At 44.0% G+C, this 27843-nt stretch overlaps 2 protein-coding genes across 3 annotated transcripts in view; one reads left to right on the forward strand and one right to left on the reverse strand.

Moving 5' to 3' along the window:
• Window positions 1-27843, forward strand: part of EFR3A (EFR3 homolog A) — a 186371-nt gene that overhangs the window by 134572 nt on the left and 23956 nt on the right. The window lies entirely within an intron of this gene.
• HHLA1 (HHLA1 neighbor of OC90) lies at window positions 58-27673 on the reverse strand. The gene is made up of 16 exons (XM_024741304.1): window positions 27595-27673; window positions 26439-26498; window positions 23440-23499; window positions 22295-22375; window positions 21709-21792; window positions 21255-21338; window positions 16259-16342; window positions 14551-14607; window positions 14354-14446; window positions 11627-11866; window positions 9424-9672; window positions 6658-6726; window positions 6257-6331; window positions 4388-4544; window positions 1660-1742; window positions 58-101 (listed from the first exon to the last, which is right to left on the reverse strand). The coding sequence occupies exons 1-16, from the start codon at window positions 27671-27673 to the stop codon at window positions 58-60; spliced, it is 1599 nt and encodes a 532-aa protein (XP_024597072.1).

A 27843-nucleotide genomic window follows, 5' to 3' on the forward strand; every position in this document is an offset into this window, starting at 1 on the left:
CCAGGGTGAACAGATGTTGCCCACCTTACTGTTAGGTCCCATTGCTTTTTCAAGACCTCAAACAGACTTGCAGATATTCTCGAGGCATTTTTGTTTCAAGGCTGGAAAAAAAAAAAGAGAGGGAACTCATGGTATGGAGAAGGAAATGCTACAGAGACATAAATTCTGACAGCGCCAGCGATGGCTCAGGCTCTTCCCAGGGGGCCAGTATATGGCAGTGCACAGGACAGGGTGTTACTCAGAGTCAACGTCAGAGAATGAAGGAACTTGTGCAAGACCCCCTTGCTAGTTAGCAGGAAAGTCGTGTTGAGAACAAAGCCTCATTTCGCCAGTCTCTGCCCAGTGATGTTTTTCTAACACCCAGCTGTACCAGCCTCATCTCCCCAGTTTGCACAGTGCTAATCTGAACTCGTTATGATGTTCCGTAAATGTAAAATGCCGTTTGTGTGGAGATTTTAATGTGGTGAGGACAATAGAAGAGCTAGTCAATATGCAGTTTGCAAGATTTCCTATTCCCTCTCCCCACACCAGGTAAATAGATTTCTATTTTTGACTACTGAGCCCCTCCAACACCCCCAGTCCAACTGCTTGGCTTTTATGATGCAGAATAAAGGTGACGGTGGAAGGAAAAGACAGCGGAAGGGGGGTGATGGATTTGTATAAGAAATAAGGAAGCTGTGTTTGAGAGATAAAAAAGTGAAAGGCAAAAGGAAAAGAAAATAATCAGAGGAGATATAAGGAAAGAGAGAAAGAGCCAGAAAGCTTGATTTTAGGAAAGTTATTGAGTGATACGTTGGAAAATGAAGCCTAAAGAGAGGTTTTGAGACGGTAGCTTGTGGGAGGTGAGAGATAATGGAGGGGCAAAAAGAATAAGAAGAGTTTCTACGAAGTGTCATCATGGATCTCATCTGATATTCTTCAAAAGCCACAAGGAAGGGCTGGGCAGCTAAACTGTGTTTTGTTTGATTGTTGTTATGTAAAGCATGGCCGTATGACCACCTGCCTTATATTTGGGTTATACTTAGAAAGGATTTTTCACAGAGTTCAGCCTGGTTCCATGCTTTTCAGAAAGCCAGAGTCCCTTGACCAGACAGTTCAGGAGGGTGGCACAATACAATGGCCAAACTACTGGTTTTGGGAACGGACAGACTACGTCAGCCACTTTTGTCGGCAGGAGTGGAAGAAAAAAGATGTCTGGCATCTCTGAGAATAAAAGGGGCTCAGATGCCATGAGGACGAGGACGGAGGTACCATACACATCCACTTCTAGCACTTCAAGCTGCCGTCTTCTTCTTGAATTATTTGTATACATTTTGCTTTGGTCAGGAATTTGAGTGCTTACATGGTGAGTGTCTCCTGTTTCATTTGTCTTTGTCTTTTTGGCTTACATGGGGACTCAGAGAGGATAAGAAGCTTGCCCAGGAGCACAGAGAAAGCAACAGTGTTTGGCTGGGCTGACTCCTGCATTTTTTTTTTTTTTTCAAACTGTTAGGTGAAGGGGATTCAGAAATACCCTAGACTCTTTTTGTCTAGGATTCATGATCACTAGATGAGTTATACTTCCTCCTACTGACCCCGTGCTAAGGCAGGAACATCACTCAGAGTTCTAGAACCTTTTCTTAGAACGTGATTTACAATACAGTCCGGCTGTGTACTTACTGTGTGAGTGGAACACCCTTTTCACCCTCTGACAGATGTATGTTGCGTTCTTCAGAAACCAGGAATAGTATTCGAGACAATACCTAAAGATTTAAATCAGGGTTGAACGCAATTACTATCCTTTGTGGCTATAAGAAGAGAACCATACTAAAAAGAAAAAAAAAAAGTCATAATGGCTAATTATTCATAGCAAGGAACTCCCTCTCCATGTTTATAGGCTGTGGGAGGAGAGGTAGAGAATGAGTCTGAGTAGGAAAAAGCTTAGACTTCAGAGTCAGAAAGACTTACTTGTAGTTCTACCATCATTACTTACTAGAATGTATGACTTTCAGGTTGATTACTTAATTCTCTGGGCCTTGGTTTTTTCATATATAAACGAGAGGCAATAATAGAATCTACACTCATAGGGTATCCTGAGGATGACATGAGATAACATTTGCAAAGTTCCCCAACGGTGCCGGGTGTATCATAGGTGCTGGATCAATGATGATGTTCATTTATTTATTTTTGTGTGAGGTGGAGTAAAAGTGCAGGGCTGTTATAGTCAACAATGTAGCAAATACTTAGCAAAATAATATCCTGCTCTTGGCTGGTGGCCGCAGGGATTGCTTCAAAAGGCTTCAGTGAAAAGGCCACACATGTCATTAGGAAGAAGAGTTTTCAGGACAGGCTGTGTCACTGGCTTCACATAGGACTCTTGGGAATCCGATTCCCTTTCAATCCTTTGCCTGAGCTATGAGGAGGTTGGGCTAAATATTCTCTAACTTCTCTTCCATCTGTATCATTCTGTGATTCTCGTGTATTCTGGGGAGCAACCAATTGCTCATGTAAAGCTGGCTGTGAAGATTTCCCAGGTTCTGTCACCCTCAATTTACAGGACACTATAAAACTCTGGAAACCGAGGCACAGAGATGTTGCTGCTGGAACTCTGGGAAAAGTCAAAACTCATTTGCAAGACCCAAGTAGATGTTGGGAAGGACAGGGTTTCCCGAATAGGGACATATGCTAGGACAGTGGAGCTCCTGTTTTTGCTGTAGCTACCTGGAACTCTCCGTGGTCCTGAGATGTTCCAGTCTGCCTCTCACTCTCCACCTTTTTTGCCTGGAGTGGCCTCTCCCATTTTTTGCCCAGCAAACTCCCATTCCTCCATAAGCCCTATTAGTTATTTCCTCTGGGGTCCCATGGCTTGTATTCTGCTATATGAGCTTGTATAGCAGAGCTTGTATCTGCTATAGCATCTGTCACACTTCTTTGTAATTTGTCTCTTCACATGGCCAACTGCCCCACTAAACCACAATTTTTTTTTTTGACCACAGGGGCCGTCCTATTCAACAAGCACACTGAGTAATGCCAGCCTCCTACTCTGTTATTCTTATCCCATATTCAATGCTTACTATACGATTATAGAACAATTCACTATTAACTTAAAGGGGAAAGAAGGGATAAGCTCAGCTTTACAGATGCTTCATTTCTCTAAATTTAAACTCAAATTTATTTCTGGAAATTTCTGCCTTCCTCATTATCCTTCCAGCAAATATGCAATATGGATGGTTCAAATCTGATTTTCTTCCAAGGGTATGAGATTAATAGGTTTTGCCTGTGTGCGTGACTTGTTTTTGTCACTTCCTATGTCATATTTTAATGTGTGTTTATGACCATTTATTCCCCCCAACTATGAAATCCTCAGTTTCTGGGTTTATTTCTGATTTGTCTCTATATCCTGCTGGCTCTGCTCAGTGTTAAATTGGTACATAGTGGAGACTTGACACTTGTTATTGATACAAAGAGCTCGCTAGATAGAGAAAGAAGGAAGGAATAGTGGGCTGATCAAGTAGGAAAGTATTGTTGCAAAATGTCCTCTTCTTTAGGATCAGCCTGTGCTGTGGAGAAGTGCCTCCACCCTGCTGGCTAACACCTTCAGGTCTGCGAATCCTGCGTATCTCCCTCTCTGGGTGGAAGAAGCATCCACTCTGATTGGGAGATCCAAGACCAGGGCCAGAAAAGAGTGATGGAAAAAGGCTGCCAACCTGACCTTGGGGCTCAGAGCCCATGGATAATGGGCATTTAAAAAGCTGAAAGATCTCATAAGTAGATTTTGAAAATAACTTTAAAGATCTGAGAGATTGGCCTCCTACTATTGGAGCAGAAATATTCATCTACCTTGTTTGGCTCTGGGTTTACAGCCAAGGATAAATCCCAGAAGAAAGGACAGTGTGTCAGCTTTCCCGGGCAGGAAAACGTCCACACCTAGTCCTTCTTAATATAAGATGAGGTCTGCCTTCTAATTTTCCTTTTACGTCTTTATTATTGAGTCAGCAAATGACTGCTAGGGATTTATGAAAAAACTGGAATTTAGGTGGACATAACCTCTGATTAGTCTCTTCTAGCAAATCGTGCCAGGCTGAGGGCATTGGGGTTCCGGGACCACTCAAAATCCTCTGTAATTATTCCAGCAGATGTGACACAGCACAAGTCAACTTGACAGCACTGACTGTGTCATGGCCCACCCTTGGCTCTGGGGACCCAGAAATGAAGGAGGTTTCATGCTGGTTCTCAAGGAGGTGACAGTGCAATAGAGGACTCACTGGAGTGTGCATTCCTTGAGGTACCCCTGTCATCTGTGTGTGGATTACTTAATGCCTCATCACTTAGTGGCCTGCAGAGGAGTCAGGCAGAATCAGAAGCCTGTAAATACTGGATGTAAAAAGCAGTGAGTGGCTCAGGTTACCTCACTGCCTCCATCCTGGGGTCTCTCTTCTGGCTCATGCAGAGGCATTGCCGGAAAAAGCGGCACAGCTCCATCAGGCAAGGGTTGAGCTTCTGAACGGCCAGCGTGAGAGGAGCAGAGGTCATGGCGCCCTCCTTGAGGAGCGGCTCAGGACACCCTAGAAGATGCAATCCCAGACCATTCACATCAACAAGAATTTAGCAAGCATCTTCCCTTTGTTAGGGACTGTGCTGAGTGAATACTGTCTTGCCCCTGATCTCAGGTAGCTCGAGACCAACAGGTAAACATGGCCTTGCTTCACCATGTCTGGTAAAGCTGCTTGTGAGACTTCCCAGAGATAGGTAGAGAAAGGAGGGGGTCTGGTTCCTGGAAGGAATCAGAGATGGTCTCACTGAAATTTTATTAAAAATAAAAGTTCTAATGAGAAATTTTATATTTCTCATTAGATGGATGGAAAAAAATAAAAGTTCTGGGCTTCCTTGGTGGCGCAGTGGTTGAGAGTCCGCCTGCCGATGCAGGGTACACGGGTTCGCGCCCCAGTCCGGGAAGATCCCACATGCGGCAGAGCGGCTGTGCCCGTGAGCCATGGCTGCTGAGCCTGCGCGTCCGGAGCCTGTGCTCCGCAACGGGAGAGGCCACAGCGGTGAGAGGCAGGCCGCAACAACAACAACAAAAAAAACATCTCCTGTGAAACATCAACTCTACCGAATAAAAAGCTGGTAAAAAAAATAATAAAAAAATAAAAGTTCTAATGAGAAATTTTATATTTCTCATTAGATGGCTGGAACTATGGATGGATGGATGGAGCCATACAGAGATACATGTATAGATATAGATACAGATAAATATAGTCAACTTGTTTTCTAAAGCTCAGTCTGACGACTGCCCCCATCTGCACCACTCCTGTGTTTCTTTAGAACCTGGAGAAAACAGGGCTATAATTTCCTGTGGTAGCATAATCACGTCTTTGTGTCTGAAAGGTCCATTCACCATTCACTGCAGGTTGAGAATGGGGCTGAGGCAGATCTTAGGTCACATGAAAAAGGAGACGGTGCAGGGTCCAGCAGTTTAATAATGCCCCGTTGACATATGACTAGAACATTCAGGTCCAGGAATATTCAGGAGAATCATATTGAAAGACATCTAGGAGTGGGAGGGACCTGAGGACTCAACCAGCTTTGAAGGACTCACTTTGTGTCAATTTCTCTCTCATGGAAACTGGCTCCATGGGAAAAAAGGAGAGATTGCCATCCAAAAATTGGAAAAATGCAACGTAAACCACAGAAACTCCCAAGTCCAGAGCCTCTGTCAGGGGTCCTGAAAACCCACATCCAAGCCCAGGAGAGGGATTCCCCTAGAATTCTGTAAGAATGAAGTGTCCAGGAATGTCCTTTCACAGGGAATAGAAGTAAATGGCACCCAGTGGCTGGGGATGGACTTTTGGAGTCATCCTTTTTTCCTTCCCCTCTTTCTGCTAACATCATGCTCATTGTAAGACAGCTTCCGTTTACAAGGTGTGCAGCACATTCTCAGTGGGTGTCCATTCAAAAACAGTTGATTGAATTAAGTTATATGGAGCTCTCCAGTTCCAGACCACTTCCACACACATTATCTTACCTAATACGAAACGCTGCAGAGAAAGTACATTTTTAGTGCCCACGATAAATGTTATTATTCGTGCTTTACAGCGGAGGAAACTGAATTCTGGAATTTGAGCGCAGGAGGTTACCTCACCAGTAAATAGCAGAGCTAGGGTTTAATCCCAGCAGTCTGAATCTAAACTTATCAAACAAACCTCTTTTTATTATACTACACAACTTCGTCCAAAACAAACAAAAGCTATAGGAGCGACAGGGCACTGGTACGTACTTGAAACCTGGTGGGGTCCTGGGACGAGGGCTGGCTCTTCTCCAGGGATAAAGGGCCACGCAGCAGGGAGATCACCTGCAAGGACAACAATGGCCTCGCAAAGGTCAGAATGAGATGGACCTGGGGTATACACACGAGTGGAGAATCATGGCATCTTAAAGAGTTCTATAAATCCATAGGGAAATTGTAGTCAAGAAAGAGAGAGTGATTTATGCAAGATCCTGGGGTGATTTAATAGCACAGCAAGACTTAGTTCTCCTGCTCTCCTCCTGCTGAAACCAATAAAATACAATAACAAGCTTAGTCTGCCTACAGGCACCCCCGTCCCGTCACGCCCCTGCCCCTGAACAATATTTTCCACCTGGGGTATTGGGTTCCTCTTTCCAGGGCCACATTCTTACCTGCCTGTGGATATCTGGGGGCCGGAGCCTTGGTGGGACTTGGAGTCTGTGTGCCAGGGGTGAATGGGCCTGGGATGAGAGGAGAGAGAGGTGAGCTTGAGTTTCTTCAAAGGATGCATGAGCAGAAGAGGCCCCCTGCCACCAGTCCTGCCCTGTTCATCCACTGCTGCTTATCAAGCCAGGTAGCTGGGGGTTGCCGAGGATGCAGAAACGAGTATGAAATAGACTCTACAATGGAGGCACCCCCAATGTTAAGGAGGAAATGGGCAAGTCCCATCAGTAACTGTCATACAGTGTGGTGGTGCCACTGGAAACCCGCTAACACTGGTATGGAATGGGAGAGGAGTGGACTTGCATGGGCCCTGTCCCAGCACGGTGCTCCTAGGCAAAGAGGACACGAGATGCTCTTCATTCGCCTGAGTCTGGTGTGCACACTTACTCCGTCCCCACCCTGTACACTGCCCAGCATCATCATGATAGAATGTGGGCTCATCTCAACAATTCTTTTGATCCTCTTCATGAAGTCCTGATTTAAGGACCGCTTTGGGAAGCGATCCTGCTGTCAAGATGAATGCCTCTGGCAAAACCAGCAAAGCGGCCTTCTTACAGAAAATGAGGGAGAGGAAGAGGAAACAGGCACTTTCCCTCGTGTGGTTAAGCGGAAAGGAAAGGGGTGAGGCTGGGAGTGCAACATGAGCATGGGGATGGGGGATGGGGGATGGGGCAGGTGACGTCTTCTCTGGAATGGAGAAAGCATAGCCGTAGGTGAGGGGAACAGGCCTTCCAAGCAGAGGAAAGTGTGTAATAAGCAAAGACTCAGAGAAATGAGTGGAAGGCCGTTTGCTATGGCTGGAGTCTGAAGGAAGATGTGGAGGGGTGGGGTGAGGTCTCAGAGCCTGGGCTGGACCCAGTGCAGTGTGGCAGTCCTGCTTGTTCCTCGTTAGGCTCCTCTGCTAGGATGGTGGGTGTGGTAGCGTTGAGTTCAACTGCCTCAGTAGCAGAGATGGGCAGCAGGACACATTTACAAACATAACTGTGGGCAGGACGCCCAACTCCAGGGGGCAACCTGGTCGTTTTCTCAGAGCCGGTCAGCATCCTCTTGTTTTTTGTTGTTGTTGTGATTTATTTTATTTATTTATTTTTGGCTGCGTTGGGTCTCGGTTGCTGCGTGCGTACTTTCTCTAGTTGTGGCGAGCGGGGACTGCTCTTTGTTGCGTTGCGTGGGCTTCTCATTGCAGTGGCTTCTCTTGTTGCGAAGCACGGGCTCTGGGCGCGCGGACTTCAGTAGTTGTGGCTCACGGGCTCAGTAGTTGTGGCTCACGGGCTTTGTTGCTCTGCGGCATGTGGGATCTTCCCCGACCTGGGCTTGAACCCATGTCCCCTGCATTGGCTGGTGGGTTCTTAACCACTGAGCCACCAGGAAAGCCCTCAGCATCCTCTCTGGATTCCCCTCCAGGCACTGACTGTAAGCCCCTGAATACAGAAGGCACCGCTGACGCTCGCTGCCTGGGTGTGTTTCTGTGTAGTTCTGGAAGATGAGCAGCCTTAACTCTAACCCAAACACAGAGCTGACTCGTCTGTGGTCACTGTTCACAGTTTAACTAAATGACTGCAGAATCACAGAGGGTTGGAGCTGCAAGGGGCCGAGGGCAAAAGCAGACACATGCTCTCCTCTGGTTGACACCCGCTTTGCCACTAGCCTCCTGAGCATGTGTCCTGAAGCTGGCTGCTACGCTGTCGCCCTGGGGGCAGTAGGACAGGGCAGTAGGCGTTGCCATTGACTGAATGATTCCAAGGTGCTCCGTGTGGAGCTGAACACCTTACAGACATCGCTTAACTGAATCAGCACAGCCACTCTGAGAAGTAAGCATCACCTTCCCCATTTCGAAGATGAGAAAACCAGGACTCAGAGAAATCAAAAGAACTGCCTAAGGAGACAGCAGTGGTGGAGTCAAGATGTCAAAGCTACTGTGTCTGAAATAAAGGCCAGAGCTCAAAGCCTCAGGGCTGTGCTGGCTGCTGTTGCCTGTTGGCCAAACCCAAGTATGTTAGCCTGTATTTTTGCCGATGCCATTATGTCAGGTGTTTCTCTGATTTAAGCTATCAGTTGCATTCCCAGACCTGTTTGTACAATTGAGATTTTGCGCCTAAAGTTAAGACTTTACATTTGCACCCTTTGAAATTCATTTACTTCTTCAGAAATTCAGGTAATTCAGCAAGCTTTTACTGGATGTCTGCTGTGTTTCATGGGAACTGGAGAGTAAAGACACAGGCCTTTAAAGAGAGCATAGTCCAGAGGGGAGAAAGGTCAAGTTCATGGCCCCTAACAGCACAGCAGTGATGAATGTTAAGATCCATTGAAAACAGAAGCATAGAAGAAGGGCCTCTGGCTGCAGAGATCAGAGGAAGTGATTTTAAAAACAGGTAAACCATTTTTGTCTGATCCTAGGAGTAGAAAATATGGAAAATTCATGACACTGAAGTGAAGAAAAATCGAATCTTATCTATTGATACTTCCCAGATATCGTCAAGGTTAACATGTTGTGAATTTCTTTTCAGTCTTATTTTGGTTAGTTTTTATTTTCTGTGTATCTGTATCACACACGCACACACATACACACATAAATACATAGACAAACACAAAATTGGAATCACACAGGTTTTCAGAGCTCAGGCCTTCCTCACACTATATGATTACATTTTAATGTGCCTGTCACTATATTTGATTATGTAATTAGTGGTGTAGGAGCGAGCACCCTCTCTTACCTGAGGTTGGGCTGGTCCCTGGTGGGCTGTCAGGCGTGGCCGCTGTCCTGGCAGGAGTCTCGGAAAAGTTCCGTGTGTTCGTGGCCTTCTCGGCCTCTGCAGGAGATGTCGGCGGGGAGGAACGTGTTTCCCAGGGAAGCCCTCCAGGTGTTTTCTCACTGGTGGCCTGAGCCCAGGGCACAGGTAGTGTGGAAGCCCATGCCTGCTTGCGGGCTGTCACCCATGGAATTCCAGCCACCTTCCTGGTAGCTGCACAAGTGACAGTAACAGGGCACTTACTGCTTGCCTGCTTTGATCCAGATGTAAAATTGACAAGACATTGACGTATAGTCAAAGGGTACATGCAGTGCGCATGCATAATATAGATAATCCAGGGACTTCAACCCTACCCTGAATTGGAATAAGGGGACCACACTAAACTTTGTTTTCCCAACTACTAATTTAAAAAAATTCTCCAAATTCCTAGGACGTTGAACAGTCAGCTAGGGTGTGTGTCCAGAGGACAGTGGACACTGTCAAATTTAAGAAATACTGATTCTAGTCATGTGATACAGTGGAAAGGTTTAAGGTAAGGGGACCTGGAGGTGTACGTTCTGCCCCCACCTCCTCCATGCTGTGAACTCTGGGGCAAGTTACTAAACTCTTCTCAGCGTTACCATTGAAATGGCAGTGTTGATAATGATGACACCTGACTGACAATATCACAGGACGGTTATTAAGACAAGTCTTCCCTCACTGGTCTTTTAAACAATTGCCAGGTGTTTTCACTCGTTCATCCCCATGTTAAGAATTAAAATACATTTTTTTTAGGTTGTACAAAACTTATCCCCTGGGAGGATTTTAAATCTATAAGTTAAGTTGGGAACAGTTGCCATTTTAAACCTATTCCGATTTCTCATCCAGAACATGGTATAACCCTTTATTTATTTAAATATGCTTTTATTACTCTCTTGAAAGTTTTGTAGTTTTTCTCATGCAAAACTAGCACTTTCCCTCTCAGAGTGATAGCTAGATATTTTATGATTTTTCTTGCCACTGGCAATCACATCCTTTTTCACATTATACTGGAAAGCTTTCTAATTTTGTATAATTGTCTTGATGTGGATATATTACTAAAAAATTTCTAGTTAGTGAATCTGATTCCTTTTCCTCGTTCTTCTTTCCCTGTCTGCTTGCCTTTTATCAGTTCTCAAGCTCCTCAGGGGAGCTCCCTCTCTGGGCTTTCCAGGACAATAGCTCTTTGTAGCCTGGATAATAATTACCAGTTTACTTGTCTATGTCTCTCTCCCAGATCTGAGAGCTCAGGAAGGAAAGGGAATGTTGCTAGAGCTGTGTTTTTTGACAGCTAGCCTGGGGTCTGATATTAAATATACGTACTGATGAGTGAATGAATGAATGAATGTATTCTGATGACTGTGGTCCATTGTTGGAACTCATTGAGACATAATCGTCTTTTAATGAAGAGTTAGCTCAGTTGTATCTTATTGCAAATAGGATAAGCATGCCTTTTACATCTTCAGTGGCAACACCACTGATCAGTGCCCACAAAAATGATGGGAAAAGAAGAACTTCTCAGCAGGTCAGCAGCAGCCGTTTTTTACACTGGCATCAAGTCATTAACATATTCTTGGCAACATTATCCAGCCAGCTACAAATTAACCTAACCCTGCCTGCCACAAAATGTTGACTGCATTTCACCATTTAGTGTGAATTTCAGGAGAGATATTGCTACCTGCTCTGTTAAAATGAAAATACCTGATGTTACCATATACCACATTTATATTACTATCGGGGGATGCTGGGTGCAGGGTGTGAGGGAATTTTGTACTATTTTTGCAGCTTCCTGTGGGTCTTAAACTAATATAACCGATTCACTTTGTTATAGAGGAGAAACCAACACACCATTGTAAAGCAATTATACTCTAATAAAGATGTAAAAAAAAAAAAAGCAAAATAAATAGAAGTCAGGATGTTAAAAAAAATTATAAAATTAAATGTTAGAAAGACATTATGCCAGTGACATTTGTTGCCTTTGCGTATAGGTATCATACCCATACTGGTTCACATCTATCTCTTCTTAAAGGGCTGCTGAACAAAGAGGTTGGTGGAGAAGGGATAAAGGAAGGATTTCACTTATTTATCTGAGCCTAGAGGGAAGTGCGGGGAGAAACAGGACAGGAGAGGATGGGGTGAGAAATCTCACCCCAGTCTGGGAGGGTGGGAGAGGCGCCGTCCAGGGCGGCCGGGGCTCTGCTGTGACCCTCAGCATGCTTGTTTGTGTTCATGGTCTGTTCTCCCTCTGAAGGAGGAGTTGTCTCTGTCCTGGGAGAGCTTCTCAGAGCAGACACTCCAGCGTTCTGGGATCCACGTGGGGGGCTCGTCCTTGGTAGTGTTTGCTGGCTTGTGGGTGTGAGCTGTGAAGTCAGGGCTGTCCCCCTGGTAGCTGCACATTCAAGGAGACAGTCAATGGCAGCTTTGCTATGCTTGACACTTTGCACACAGAGAACTGTCGAGCCACTGAAAGGTCACTGGACAGCAAATATACAGAATGCAGAGATTCAAACCTTACTCGGAGCAGTATGTTATGTCACCAAGAGGAGGGTTTCTCCTTGAATGACAGATTAAGCTAAAATATCGAGGGGTGAAAATGCCACAGGCAAAAGCAATGTGCACAGAATGCAAAGCTGTCAGGCCAGAAAGCATCAGACACTTGAGGTGTTTCCTGAACAGAACCTGGATCCTGTCAGGGTCCTTGCCCACTTCACAACCCTCAACCCCTCCACAGCTCTGGCACTGGTCCCAGGAAGAGGGATTAGGTTTGCTCATGTGCCCTGTGGGTCTGACTAGGGGCCAGAGGTGAAATCTGGGGGAACTAGGGGCTGCCAGTAAGAAACCCACTTGAAAGATGGCCCCCCACAGAGACAGAAGGAAGGCTTCATTCAGAAGGAGGTCTACACAGTGCCCTTGGATTCTCCATGAGGAACAGGAGGAAGCCGTCTAAGTGTTCATGAAGCCTACCTCGGGAAGGCTTAGGGGATGGAGGCTGCATGTTAGGATAGGACAGGCTCTCAGTAGCCCATAAGGTCCCCTCCTCTGGGTGGACAAAGCCTGGCCTGCAGACAGGTGGGATTTCGGCCCCTACTTGCCCCTTTGGCAGGTAACTGTGTGTCGGGCACAACCAGTGCAATTGCAGAAGGTGGCCCTGCAGCCTCATTTCCTCTCTCCTGCCTTACTTCTGAGCTCAGTATCACCCCACATGCACCAGAAGCTCTCAGATTAATGCACGTGGGACTGAGTGCCTGCCAATCCATCTGTCACTCAGCCGGTGACTGGCTATCAGGCACATCAACTTTGTGTCAACTTGTTCATATGTTCTCTCTTCTCAAGCAGTTGTTGCTGGGAAAACTTTACAGGAGCACAGAAGGGGAGACATCATTGAGACTGGGGGTCAGAAAGTCATGAAAGGACTCTCTGAAGAAGTGAGATTGACTCAACCCTCAGATCTGTCCTCAGAATTGGGTAGGTGAGGGGAACCCACCAAATGCCCATTTCTTCTCCTTATCAAGCAGCCTTATTCCATACAGTTGAAGTTCCTTCCTCGGCATAACTAAGAGATGCCCTACAATAAATACCAACCAAGGCAGCCCTCTGGAGTGGAATTGGAGGTTGACTGTAAACTTCATTTCACTCCAGTAAACACGGATAAAGAACCTACTATGTGCAAAGTACAGTGTGAGGCACTGAGGGGAAAGCAGACTATGGAGATGAAGGAGACAGTCTCTGCCTTCAAGTATGATTCAGTGAGGAGACACACAGATGAGGTCATCTGTCGTACAACCTGGAGTAACAGTCCAAATGACTTATAAGTGTGTGTTGTAGAATCATAGAAGACAGAAGACTAATTTTGACTGGGGGAGTTTTTGGAAAGAGGAGGCAGCAGCTGAGCTGGCCATTGACAGACAAATTGGATTCTGAAATATGGAAAAGTAGGGAGGTTCCATTCTGGTATGATAGCGTGAGCAAAGTTGCAGGGGCATGGAGATGTATGCCGTCTGCAAGAAGGGCAGGGATTTCAGTGGAGTCTTAGCAGAAGGTTTATGTAAAAGAGAGTAGGTAGGGTGGGCCTGATGACAGACAAATGTATACTCGATGCTGAGGACGTCAGACCCACTGCTGCTGACTTAGGAGTTCTGAGCAATGAAGAGACATAACCTAATTATTTTATCACTCTTATGACAGTGGATGGATATTTCAGAGAAATAAGAGACTAGGTCAAAGGAGACTGGTTCAGAGGCTATTATAGTAAAGATAGATGACAAGGACTTTAACTAAGATAATCATAGCAACAGATGATGATCTTGGAAGACCAGCCAGATTCCAGAAACTTTATTCAGCTAGAAATGACCCATAAGTGTAGGGGAGAAAGATGGCTTTAAGGTGGTTCCAAAAAATGCCACCTGATGCCAGAGAAAAGGCAGGAAGATGGGTAGATGTGTGTGGAGGGGTAGAGGATGGTTGGGTACGGTCTGTCTATTATGGAGTGGCAATGTCTACAACAGGGTCACAAATTCAAATACCTACAAAAACCAGGTGGTTTATATGAGAAGAAAGTGCAAGGCAACAGGGAGAAGTGAGGGCTATGGAAAAGAGGAGAAAGGTGTCTCTCCTAATGGGGAGGATGGCAACTCAACCCCAGTTGCCATGGGCGAGGGGGAGGGTCCAGGGCTACCCAATATTTTGCAAAAAAAAAAAAAAAAAAAAAAAAAAAAAAAAAAAAAAAAATCTAGAAATTCAAAAAATTTTAATGATGAAATCCTCTGATTTTAACACAGTACAGCTAAATAAAATACCTGAGGGCAGCATTCAGTCTTCAGCTTGCTAGCTGGGACCCTGGTCTGGAGACTCTATAGTAGGAGTTTGGGAGGGTTACACTCACCCAGAACACCAGACATGCTGCTGGTAAATGTGTAATTGATAACAGGAGATTTTTCCGCCATCTCCCAGAAGTCAGAAAGATTCCTTCCTGCAAGAACCACACCAACAAGGTCAAATCTCGGGCTCACCTGCTGGAGGGCTGTGTTTAATTCTCAGCTCAGAGAGCTTGTCAAAGAACGGCTGGTGGTTCACCTGACTTTCCTGACATCACACAGATGAAGATGCAGTCAGATTCATTCACTTGACTCACTGCAAGACAGACCAGGATACAACAGGACTTAGCAATGGGCCTGAAGCTGTTAAGTCTTTGGTTGAAATGAAAATTAAGCTGGAAATCTCTAGCTCTGGATGCTATAGGAAAATAAAGCTAACTCCTTATTTAGGAGCCCTGATTTTCAGTCAGCCCCGAGTTTCTGGTTTTCATTTTTTTGACAGAGGGAAGGGGCAGTATAAGGTAATGGCTAAGGGCAGAGCCCCTGGGGTCAGCGTCCAGGATTACAGCATTAGCTCTGGCACTGATTAGCTAAGTGAGCATAAATGAACTGCTTGACCTCTCTAAGACTCAGTTCACCTATCTTTAAAATGGGGAAAATTCAAATCCCACAGTACCTTATTTGCACCTTCCAGATCCCCAAATCTCCGTAAGGTGGAAGGTTTTTGTGTGAGTTTGGTACCGACTCATTCAGTGGCAAAACCTGAATTGACAGATGCAAGGCTATAGTAGTTTATCTATCCTTAGTGTAAAACGGGTGAACCATTTTGCTAAATGAATATGAATGTGTCTGATTTACAGCAAGCTGTCCTGGATGCTGCTGGAGGTGTTCTGTCGGGTGTAGTGTAGACACCCTATTACCCCATCAAAAATCCGAAAACTTCTGAGTTCCTAGGTATACTTGTCCCTGAAGATGCTGCCTAAAGGACTGTGGATGCGTGGTTGCACATCTCTGGTAGGATGGCTATGATGATCCAATGAGACAATGTACGTGAAACTCTAAGTATGGTGCTCGGCAGATAGAAGAGCTCAGTAAATAGGCATCATAGTAATAATGGTTCTTGTTAATGTGGCCCTATTACTATATGTATTAATAGTGACCAAGAGCATGGACTTCAGAGCCAGATCACCTGGGTTAGAATTCTATCTCTGCAGAACGATCTTGGGCTAGTTCCTTAAGCTCTCAGTGCCACAGTTTCCTCACCTGTAAAGTGGAGATAAATATAGTAGCTGCCCTATATGGCTGTGGTGAGGATCCAATGAGGGAAGCCCTTAGAAGAGTCCCGGGCACCTGAATATATCTATTACTTCTCTTTCTTCCTCCCGCACTGCTCCTAAAACAGTAGTTGCTCCACAGTTGTAGGACGCCACCTTTCTGATGAGACCAAGAGTTGGGCTATTGACTGCATCTGTGCTTTTCAAAGTAGGCGCCCAGGGGAGTGTGAATTGCCTGCGGGTTATATGAAGCCACCTTATAACTGAAGCGTATCTTTCTCAATTGTATGTCAGACATGAGTTTAGGCTCCATAGAGATCTAAATTTGAATTCTGAGCCAACCTTGAGCAAAATATTCAACCTCTCTGAATCTCAGTTTTCTCATCTTTAAAATGGGAGTATAGCTGTCCAGTAGATGCTGTTTTTTGAGTCTGCCTAACTCCCCCCAATGCTGAGCCTCGGATTCTTCCTCCAACTTTTTGGACCCCAGGAATAGCTTTGATAGGAAGATGGAAGCTTCAAATACTATACTGGTGGTTGAAACTGTACCACGCTGATTGTCTAAATAAAACTTACATTAATGTTCCTGGCAGCCCGGCCTATGGTAGGGATCGGGGTGGGAAGTTGACTAGGTTTTATTCCATGATGAATGCCAAATCTCAAATTTGGCAAGCATTTTCAAGATGAGCACACCTGAGAGGATGGAGGTTGACTTTAAAATCTCTGTGAGGTAGCTGGTAGAATTTCCAGTGATGTCCACCAGTAGGGCTGTGAAATCTGTAAGACAGATTGAGGAGGTTTAAATTTCTGAGACTTGGTTTAAATTTCAGAGACTTGAAGGGAAATGTACATTGTATTTGGATTTTTCAGAGTAGATTTTACAAGTTTGATTTCGTTCGGTGTATTGGGGATTATTAACAATCATAAAAAGAAATACTACTAGTTATTTTTCAAGGCTTGATTTCAGGCAGGCAGAAAACTTTTGGATCCACCATCATCATCTCCTTTCTCCTCCATTTCCCTCCCCCTACCCCAGATCCTTCTCTGCCAGCACCAAAGAGCTTTGCAAAACCATAGTGTTGAATAATGGTTTTTCTGATTTGTTCCCCCCCGCATTATTTCGTCTAATTGATTTAGAATACCAAATTCATTGGATAGGAAGCAGCCCTGCAGACATGGGATGTAAATTTACATAACTTCAGATTTTCAAAATGATACCAAATTTAGTGGTGGATTATAAACTATGAACTATCAAAGGAGACAAGGACTTTACACAAAATAGAACAAGGGAGCTCTTCTCCTGCCCTCCACATTCAGAAGTCTGATGGGAGGAGATTGAGATAATTTTACAACATTTCAAACTATAAAATCTTTGAGGATTTTCTCTCTGAGCACGTTCTGAACAAGTCTTGACATGGTGGGTGCCATTGACCAATGAAAGTTCCTAATGCACTTCCTACCCACACAGCTGCTGCCTCTTCTACTGTTCAGTTATGGTTTTCCAGGACCCAGTAAGTTCTTGGCTTCTAAAACAAGGAGTACTTATTCTAGGAGCCCCAAACTGTGAATTTCTAAAGAAGCTTCTGAGGTCCCATGGATAGTTTCCCGTCGTGCCTTGTCTAAATGCTTCTTTTACTCAGTAACGGGGTTATGAGCTGGGGTCAGGGGCAAGCTGACTTGAAAATATAGAACCCAGACCATTGAAAATATAGAACCCAGAGAGGCATGAAAACGTGATGTGACAACCAGTGGAATGTATAGCATGCAAGGCCAACAGGAGGTGGGCGCTACCCTATGTGAGCCGGAGCCATGGTGACATGCCACCTTACCACACTTGCACGGATGCGTGGTTAGTCTCCTAGAGGAAGATGTGGTGGGCCACCTGTACAGATGTGGACACGTGGCCATGCAGAATGTAGGCATCCTTCTTTATGTCTCTTTCGACTAATCTGTTTATAGTCACATTGTAGAAACTGAAGAGGGGTAGTATTTCATTACTTATGCCATCTATTTTCTTTCTAATTCTCAAAAGTCTCCTTTGTTTATTAATTCATTCATCTAATAAACATTCATGGAGTGTTGGAGTATGCCAGACGTCTTTTAGGCACTGGAGGATTAAGACACCATCTCTGCTTACCCGAAGCTGAGATTTGTGAGAGAGAGAGAGACTCATAGATAGACAAGAAACTGCAATCCACTATTTATATGACATAGAAGCTATGAGCATGGCTTTGCAGCCCAGATACCAAGCATGGAGTCCAGTTTCTGCCCAAGTTTCAGAGAAATGATGGAACTTTCCCAAGGTCCCAGAGCACGTGGCAGGGCTTGAATTTTATCTGAGGTCTGCCTTGTGCTAAAGCTCCTATTCTTCCCAAAATTTCCACCACTGCTCATACAAGTCTCCTACTCAATACATTTGTCAACTCTCCTTTTAGAACTGCTTTCACAGTCGGGTCCTAGGCTTGGAAGAATATCAGTTATCACTGCCTCAAAGATATTCTTTGTTTTGATGAAAATATGAACTATCTAATTTACTAGCAACACACAGATGAATGATTTCTGACTATTTTCATATATAAATAGAAAATAGGGAAAAAACCCTTTTGTCTGTCTTAATTGGTAATGATTTAAGAATATCTCTTGGTACTCAGTGTTGGCGAGGGTGTGGAAAAACACACACTTTCAAACATTACTGGTAAAAGTGTAAACTTATGCAAGATTTCTAGAGGAAATTTTAGCAGTTTGAAGCATCACAAAATCCTCTTCCTGTCAGACAGCAGTTCTATTTTGAGGACTGTATCCTACAGTGATAATCGGGCAAACACTGCAAGTGATTGTATACAGGTTCTCATCACAGCATTGCTGATAATTGTAAAAAAAAAAAAAAAAAACGTTTCCATCAGGAGGAGATAAATTATATTACAGTACATTCTTTCAATGAATACTATGAATTCATATGAAGGATGAAGCATATTTATATCATTGAATGGAATGTTTTTTAAGACATGCTGATTAGTTGAAAATGGAATATCAAATTTCATAGAAAACATGGTAGATACTGACAGCTGTCTCCCAATATCCATCCTCTCATTTTCCTTTAGTAAGAAAACATGAAATTTCACTTGGGCACATGGTAGTTTAACATAATTGAAAATTACATTTTCAAGCCTGCTTTGCAGGTGGGTGTGGCCATGTGACTCAGTTCTAGACAATAGAATGTGAAAAGAAGCAATGTGAAAGGTTTCCAGACTGAGTTTATATAGTGAATGGGCGTGCCTTCCAGTTCCTTTCTCCCCTTCCTTGTAGCTGGAATGTGAATGCGGTGACAAACCACCCTGGACTATGAGAACGAGGGCCAGACCTTGTGGAAGGCAGAGCAACAAGCTAGAGGGAGCCTGGGCTCCTAAACTGTCAAACCATCAGAGCAGTCCTGGTGTGCTTACCTAGCCTGTCACACATGAAACTTCTACCTTCTGTAAGTCACCCTGTTTTGGGGTCATTTGTTATAATAGCCTAGCTTGTTTTCTAAATAATATAGGGAAGGTACAGTAGGATGGGTAGATAGATGGCTAGATGAATGGGGTAGGTAGGTGGAGTATATAGGTAGGTTAGAGAGGTAGGTTAGATATGTAGTTGACAGATGGCTTAGATAGATGAATTAGAGAGAGGTGGCTTAGATCACCTTGGGTAATGTGATTACCTATGGATGTTGGGATATCAGGTGTCTCTGATATTTTGATTATACCTTCCATGTTGTATGGAAGGTATAATCATACTTTCCATGCAACACAATATATTATTTTTCACATCACAATATATTATTTTTAAATCAAGAAAATTTAAGCTCAGGCTTCCCTGGTGGCGCAGTGGTTGAGAGTCCACCTGCCGATGCAGGGGACACGGGTTCGTGCCCTGGTCTGGGAAGATCTCACATGCCGCGGAGCGGCTAGGCCCGTGAGCCATGGCCGCTAAGCCTGAGCGTCCGGAGCCTGTGCTCCGCAACAGGAGAGGCCACAACAGTGAGAGGCCCGCGTACCACAAAAAAAAAAAAAAGAAAAAATTTAAGCTCACAATATATTATTTTTTAAATCAAGAAAATTTAACATCACAATATATTAACATCACAATATGCTTTATCATCACAGTATATTATTTTTTAAATCAAGAAAATTTAAGCTATTTTCATTAAGGAAAAACACACTCAGAGGAAGGCTATATATCAGAGTTGAGAATATTCAGAAAACAATCCATGTCTGAAGATTATCCACAAACACATCTTCCCCAAAGGTTTTGAACCATGGCAAGATGTTGGCCAAAGTGTACAGCCTCTCAAGGTAGCAGTTTGAGGGGAATCAGCATTAGGCGTGTTGTGACATGTTAAACCTTGTGAAAATCTCTGTGGTTTACCAGGGGAGCAAGATGCTATTTTATCAGTGGTAACGATCCATGGATCAATTCTTTTCAAATAAGCATTGCATGTGTATGAAAATACACTTCAGCTCACCAAACAGAATTACAAAATTCCCCAGCAGATGTGACTCCAATTTTTAAATTTTATTTTTATCTTTCACACAATCAGGGCAGGGACTCAACACCAGACAAAACTTGGCCTCTAGCCGAGGCTAATAGATGGTGAGAAAGCTGTGATTATGAAGAACATTTTCCCTCCCAAATGTAGTTTGTTGATGAGATTCAGAGGGTGAGTTAAATAAGAAGGTGGATATTAGGTACTTATTGCAGAGTGTGGCATCCAGTACTTATTAAACAATAATCATTATCCTCTTTGCACAACATTTGGTCCATAAATTCCTCCTTGGGGAATCTATCCTCAGAAAGTAATCTAAAACAGGGAAACGTTTTAGACACGAAGGTGTCTAATACAGGGTTTTTTTAATATTAAGAGAAACCTAGAATCCACCCAAAAGTTCAACAGCATACTAGCTAAGAAAATGCTCACATTCATAGGTTATGTAACCATTACACGTTTGCAAAGAGTTTGTAATATCATGGAAAATATTTTTAATATTATGTTAAGCGAGGGGGAAAAAAAGCAGAAGACTTTTTCACCTTGAGTCTTTGCTTCCCTTACAGACTATTCTTTAACAAGCAGCCAAAGGGCTCCTTTTAAAATGTAAGTTAGATCACGTCACTCCTCTGTGTGGACAATCACAATGGCTTCCTTCTTATTCATAGTAAAAGTGGAAAACCTTGTGGCAGACTATAAACTTCTACATGATCTGCAACCCCTTTCCTGCCTTGCCCCCACAATTCTGAGCTCATTTCTCACGGCTCTCTGGCTCACTCACTGGCCTTTCTGGTCCTCACTCTGCCTTTGCATGTGTACACGCATGCATTTATGCATTCTCTATGGCTGTCTTCCAAGCTTTGACTGTACCGTAGACTATTCAGCCATTTTCCCGATGATGGATGTTTAGGTTGTTCTCAGCTTTTGCTCTCAAACAATGCTACCTTTTGTTCTTGCCCCTTTGCGCAGATGTAACTATTGCTCTAGGGTAGAAAACCAAGAAAGGAACTTCCCAGGACAATGAATGTGCACATATTTAAGCATAATAGATATCATTTCATTTTCTGATCTTAGTCTAAGGAGAAAACAAATAATTCAACCTTATTTAAAAGGGCACAAGCAAAATCAGGGCAGCCTGCAAGCTTCAAAGTGAGTTCTACCCACCTGATAAATCGTTGGTCCGGTTGTTTAAGCAGTAGCAGTACCGTGTGGGGAATTTGGCCGGGTCCACAGTCTTCAGGTTAGAAACTGTGAAGAGAAACGAAGCACATAGCAACCCTGACACAGGGCCTGGCCTGCCTACCCAGCGCTTACCATTCTTGCCACCGAGAAAAGATGGAGGAGGGGGCATAGGAGATGGATGGATTGGGAATTTGGGATTAGCAGATGCAAACTATTATATTTAGAATGGATAAACAACAAGGCTGTACTGTATAGCACAGGGAACTCTATTCAATATCCTGTGATAAACCATAATGGAAAAGAATATGAAAAAGAATGTATATATGTATAACTGAGTCACTTTGCTGTACAACAGAAATTAACACAACATTGTAAATCAACTATACTTCAATAAAATAATTTTTTTTTTTAAAAAGGAAGGAGAGCCAGCACTTACTGTTGTAAATGGCCACAGAAAACTTATGGAAGGCAAAGGAGCTGTAGGAAGTAACACTTAACAAGGAGAAAAATTTCTTGCTATCTGTCAAAGACATTGAGATAAAGAAACAGTAAATGCCCACTAACAATAATAACAGTAATAGAAATTAGCAAACTGATCATGGAAATTAATAATACGATGAACAAATAAAAATATAAAAATAAACACTGAAGATAATAAACAAAAATCAAATCAAAGCAAAAACAAACAAACAAGGCAAAAATACATGTCCCTTGGCTATATTTCCTAATCTGTCCTTAAACTCTTGCAATTGTCTCATAATATAGTTATGAGTAGAGATGCCGACACAGATGCTGTGTTTGGAGCGCAGCTTGCTCTCAAAATGCTGGCAAACCTCCTGCTTCATCTGGATGTTTTCAATCTCATCATGAGTTAGGCAGGACACACATCCTCTGCTCTGAACACAGAGGACCCGCGACACACAGAGACGTGGCGGGTCTTGCCCAGGTCGTGGAGAGTCCAGAGGCGAAGCAGGAACAAGATAAAAATGGGCCTGGATTGTGCTTTTAAAAAAATGGTTTACCTTTTACAGCCCTGATGAGCATCCCGTTCACCAGCTCTGTCAGGTTAAGCGCAGACAGATCAGCCGACATTGCAGGCAGCTCTGAAAGAGATTCAACGGTAACGTCATCAGCAGGCCTTTCTTGGCAAAAGGAAGAGTTCCTCATTTCCGACATTGAGGCAGATGTGCCTCCTCTTTGGACATGAACTCACACCCCGTGCTGGGCACAAGGAGTTGGAAGATAAAAGGCAGTTCCTGTCCTCAGGAGGTGACAGCTAATGGCATATACTGTGACAAGCAAGAGTAGGTAGAAGAAGTTTGGGTGAAACACAAGGAATGCTTATTTTAGGGAATATTTTCTCTCTGCATTGGAGAGAGTAGAGATTGGTGGGAGATGCTTATGTATAATATACAATATAAGCCCTAGGAAATTGCAGGAGTTCTCAACGTGCTGTATAATATAAATAATGACATTGTCTAACAGAGGAGCTGGGGGCTTCCCTGGTGGCGCAGTAGTTGAGAGTCCGCCTGCCGATGCAGGGGACGGGGGTTCGTGCCCCGGTCCGGGAAGATCCCACATGCCGCGGAGCAGCTAGGCCCGTGAGCCATGGCCGCTGAGCCTGCGCGTCCGGAGCCTGTGCTCCGCAAGGGGAGAGGCCACAACAGTGAGAGGCCAGCGTAATGTAAAAAGAGAAAAAAAAAAAACAGAGGAGCTCGGATCCTGGCTGGCCCTTGGCATCACTGGAAAGATTTTTTTTCCAGTTCCACAATTCTGATGCTTGGGCTCCATCCTCAGAGATTCAGATTTAATAGGTCTGAGATGTGTCACAGACATTACTACCTAAATCCATCCATCCAATTGCCGAGATACTGGTAGTGTGCAGCCAAGTGGAGAGGCGCTGCTTCTCCCAGCTATTCCCTGAAGACTTGGAAACAGCAGTTGACAAAGGGGACATAAGAGCTTGACGCTGCTCTTCATGTTTTGGCAAACACTATCTTCTTCATCTCTTAATGTTCAGATAATTGTGGCTAAAGCAATCTGAGGATTGGAGGGATGCCGTTGCTCTGCTGCGGGGGTGAGAATGGAGGTCCAGAGAGGCGGGAGAAGTAATCTCAGCGGCCCAGGCCACCCATGGAGCACTGGGGGTGGGGTGGGCAGTACTCACCTGTGGTATCCAGAAAAGCGACCCCCTTTTCTCTACTCTCGTCTCCTCTGAGGCCAGACACTGGGAAGAGAAAAGGCTTCAGGAGAGAAGTAGAGCCTTCGACCCCAGCCCCACGTTGCTGGAGGCGCCTTGAGGTCTGTACTGCAGCTGCCCTCCGGTTTAGGGAAGGTCTGCATCACCGGGGGCACTGTGGTCCCTCCCCCTGAGATTCTAGTCTCCTTGAACTGGACGTGGTCTATAAATGCATATTTTAATAAATGGACAAGGTGATTCCCATGCAGGGAGCCTAATCCACCCCATCTCTTTACTGGGTTGGGAAACCAAGGCTCAGAGAGGAGAAGAAACTTGCCTAAATTTGCACAACTGAGTCCTGGTAATGAAGGGCCAGAACCTACTTCCAGAATATCAGGCCACTTGCCCACTCAGCAAATTTCATGCTGCCAAATAAGACAGTGTCAAAGGAAATCTTGAAATACCAAAGGCGTTCATTCATTCTTTATTCATTCGATAAATACTCACCTAGGGCTAAGCAGTATGGTAGGTGTTTGGTATAAAGAGGTCAACAGGAAGGGACTGAGTCTCCACGGCTGCAGAGCCTACTGTCTGTGGCTCAGAGGGAGGAGGGAGATTCATGTGTAATCCCATGAGAAGAGTGTCAAACAGGGACCAGCAGGATGCTGGGAGCACCTCTGTCAGAGAACCCAACCTGGTCTGGGGGATGGAAGAGACCTCACTGCGGAAGTGACGGAAGCTAAAACCTGAAAAGTCAGCTCTTTTGCATTAGATGCCATTTACTTATATTGCATCTGTTACTATTATTGTTGCAATGATTATTTTTTCATGTCACATTCCAGTGGAGAAGGTGATTTATATCCATTTTATAGATGGAAAAACCAAGGCACAGAGAGGCTGAAAAATGTGTTATAGTGTCACAGAGTAAGTCAGCATTTAGGACCGGTCTAATTACCATTGCACCAAGGAAAGCCCCATCTTTTTCCTTCTTAACTTCTTTATTTCCAGACACTGAAATAAAAGTTTTCACGAATAAAATAGTACCGTGGAAGCAGAGCCTCAGCAATTTATAATATCCTTAAAACTCATCTTATCCAATACTACCTTTGAAGGATGAGAAACTGAGACCCAGAATGTTACGTGATGTATCTAAATCCCACATCTGGCCAGTCTCCCTGTGTCCACCTCCTCCCAGACCCTGGCAAGCACCTTTCTTCTCTCTGCTTCTATGAGTTTGACGATTTTAGATTCCTCATAGAAGCAGCATCATGTATTTGTCCTTCTGTGACTGTTTATCTCACTTAGCAGAAGGTTTATCCACATTGTGGCAAATGGCAGGATTCCCTTCTTTTTCAAGGCTGCATAATATTCCACTGTGTGCATATACTCCATTTTCTTTATCCATTCGCCAGTGGATGAACATTTAGGTTGTTCCCTCTGCTTTCTATGTACCCTGTTGGGACTTAGGTTCAGTCAACTGTTGTCAGTTTGGCCTTTCACAGATGATCGGGTTTTTTGGTTAAATATCAGAGCTTTGGGGTTAGAGGTAGGGGGAGTCTGTGGATGTCCTTCTTTACAACACAACATGGCTACTGGAGGTGGCGGTTATGTTCTCGATACAATTAAAGGAAGTCTGAGACAGATGTTTATTACCAAGCAGGCCTGAAGCTGTCAAACAACCCCCCCCACCCCGGCTTGGGAGAGTCCGTCCGGCTCTCCCCTCTCAGGCACACTGAGGGGCCCTTGACGCCCACAATCTACTCTGAAGCAGCTGCAGGGAGATCTGTAGGAGGTACCAGCCGACCTCACCTGTTACCTGACCAGGAAGCAGAGCCCTCTGTCAGGGTGAGGGACCAGAATCATCTGGGCTCTGGATTGCCAAGCTCCAGGGATGCTATAAGCTGCTGGGTTTGTGGGATTCTTAACACCTGTCAAATCCGAATGATGAGCCCTGGGCTGCAGTCTTCCTAACCAAGAGCCTTTCTTAACACTGCTCATTTCATTAAGGAAAAATTATTTCCACCACTTCTTTTTATAATTACAAACCCATGGGTGGATTTTGGTAACAGTATTTGAAGTGTGATCTAAATACCCCAGAAGCAGGGACTTCTGGATAGGATGCTATAGACATTTTTCCGGTGAATTGCTGGGCAGATAACATAAAGCTATTGTTCTCTTTTTGGATAAAATGACCACCATAGTAGTATCTTTAAGGTAGATGGTATTAGCACTCTTCATACTTAGTCATGCTTAGTATTTTATTGCTTTTCATGGTTTATGATTACCTGTGAAACAGGAATCGTTCCCACTTAAAGAGAAAATTAAAGACCCAAACGGGAAATATTTACTGAAAGTTACCCTGCTTATAGAGAAGAAATTGGTACAACTGGTGTCTTCTGGAGAAGGAAGTGGCTGACTGGTAGAGCATTTAACTTTTACACCTTTGTACCTTCTGCATTTTGAACTATATGAATGTACTAACTAATTAAAAGTAAATTAAAAATTTAGCATAAAGAGTGATTCCTGCTACCACTCCCCATCCCCAAATTCAAAAGTATTAAAAAAATTATCCTGCTTGTTTGCCAAAACGTTAGGAACAGAAACCCAGCGCCTGACTCCTCTGTGTCTTTTACCTTGTCCTGCATTCATTGTCTTGCTTTACAACCAAATTCATACCATCAGAAAAAAAGTCAAAGAAAGGTGGGATTATTACAAAAGTGATGATGTCAAATAACAACATCTCCCTTTATGAAATCTTCTATTGCTAATAGAAGGTCACAGCTTTTGTGGATTTAATAAGGTCATGAGAATCCGGGTGTACCATGAACCATAAAGCAATGAGCAGCTCATGGGAACTATTGCTATGACTGTTAGAGCTGGAGATACAGGTACAATCTCCATCTTACAGACAGAGAAAGTGAGGCTCAGAGAAGCCAAGGAATTTACCCAAGACAGAGTAAACTAAGAAGGACCACCTGCCCATTTACATGTTGTAAGTAGGAAGGTCATGACATTTTCCTTCTTGGCTTCCCCTTTAAAGGCAGACTCTAAAGGAAGAAAAGATTTCATCAGAGAAATTATAACCCAGACATAACATCAGAGAAAATTTAACCCAAAATAATCCTTCTAAAGATGAGAAAATTATGATGTGGACTTACTTAAAATCCCACATGTAGTTTGCTCATTCATTCGGTCATTTAGTCACTAAATATTTATTGACTAACTACAGTAATACTAATAGTTGATCATGTTACTAAGCCTCTAGACTTTAATAGGTGCTGTGTGTGTTAGATGCTGGTATAATATGAGCAGACAGATACAGAATCCATCCTTATGGAGCTTATATAGTCTAGTTGGGAAGGCCAACATGAAGGAAATTAAGACCCATGGATATTACTACAAACAATGTTAGATACTTTGAAAACGTTTTGAGTGTATGGAACAGGGAGCCTGATCTAATCTCAGGGATCTGAAAGCCGTCCCTGGGAGGTGACTTTCAGCTGAGATCTGAAAGACGAGTAGTGTGTGAGCAGGACGTACCTGGCTGAGGGGGTATTCTGTGTACAGGTAACAGCCTGAGCCCGGGGTCTGAGACGGGCATGAGTATTATTTTATGAACTGAAAGAAGGCCAATGTGATGGAGCATAAGGAATGAAGGATATGAGGGACTGTAGACGATGGGGAGGTGGGCTGGGTCATGTAGAGGACATAAAGGACTTAGGATACTGTCCAAAGAAAAGTAGAAAGTCATTGATTACTTTTGGGGAGGAGGAGGGAGAAATGAGGGAGGATTGGGAAGGTGGCTTAATGAAATGTATGAAAAGATGGCTCAGGCTGGTGAGTGGAGAATGGATCATTGAGAGACAAGAGGGGAAGCAAGGAGCTGCTTTGGGAAGCTCTCCTGGTGGCCCACCAAAGAGAAGATGATGCTTTGGATAAGGATGGTAACAGTGGAGGTGAAGATAATTCTGTTGCATAAATGGGACTCAACTGCAACAGAATAAATGGGGAATTTATTATTGCCATTTTTATCAAACTCGTTTGGATTCTGGGCTGAAACGCTGGCTGCTACAATTCTCTAAAGCACAATGAATACCCAAACATAGTATACAGAACAGACACTTGAACTTCGACCAGACCCACCTGTGTTGTAAAGGGACAGGACACATGCAAGGCCCATGCACAGCCTTACCAGTGGACCATGTAGCAGGAAGCCTGGCATGTCTTGGATACTCTGGCCCACCTGGAAGCAAGCAAGCAAGCACTTGGAGGAAACCAGCTGGATTACTAACCACATTGATGCAGAATATCCTTGAGAATACTGCATGGGGAGTCATTGGAAACACAATTGATGAAAGCCATTGTATAGTTAGGATAGGTGAGGTTATGCTG

This window comes from Neophocaena asiaeorientalis, unplaced genomic scaffold, assembly GCF_003031525.2.
Source record: "Neophocaena asiaeorientalis asiaeorientalis breed wild unplaced genomic scaffold, Neophocaena_asiaeorientalis_V1.1 scaffold177, whole genome shotgun sequence".
In the NCBI taxonomy this organism is placed as follows: domain Eukaryota; kingdom Metazoa; phylum Chordata; class Mammalia; order Artiodactyla; family Phocoenidae; genus Neophocaena; species Neophocaena asiaeorientalis.

Excerpts from the sequence above, each read along its gene's own strand:
- HHLA1 (XM_024741304.1), bottom strand. The coding sequence starts at position 27,673 with ATGCCAGGCTTCCTGCTACATGGTCCACTGGTAAGGCTGTGCATGGGC. Across the intron at positions 21,793-22,294 it reads GCTCATCAGGGCTGTAAAAG|ATAGCAAGAAATTTTTCTCC; the intron begins GTAAACCATTTT and ends TGTCTTTGACAG. Across the intron at positions 1,743-4,387 it reads CCCAGGATGGAGGCAGTGAG|GTATTGTCTCGAATACTATT; the intron begins GTAACCTGAGCC and ends TTAAATCTTTAG.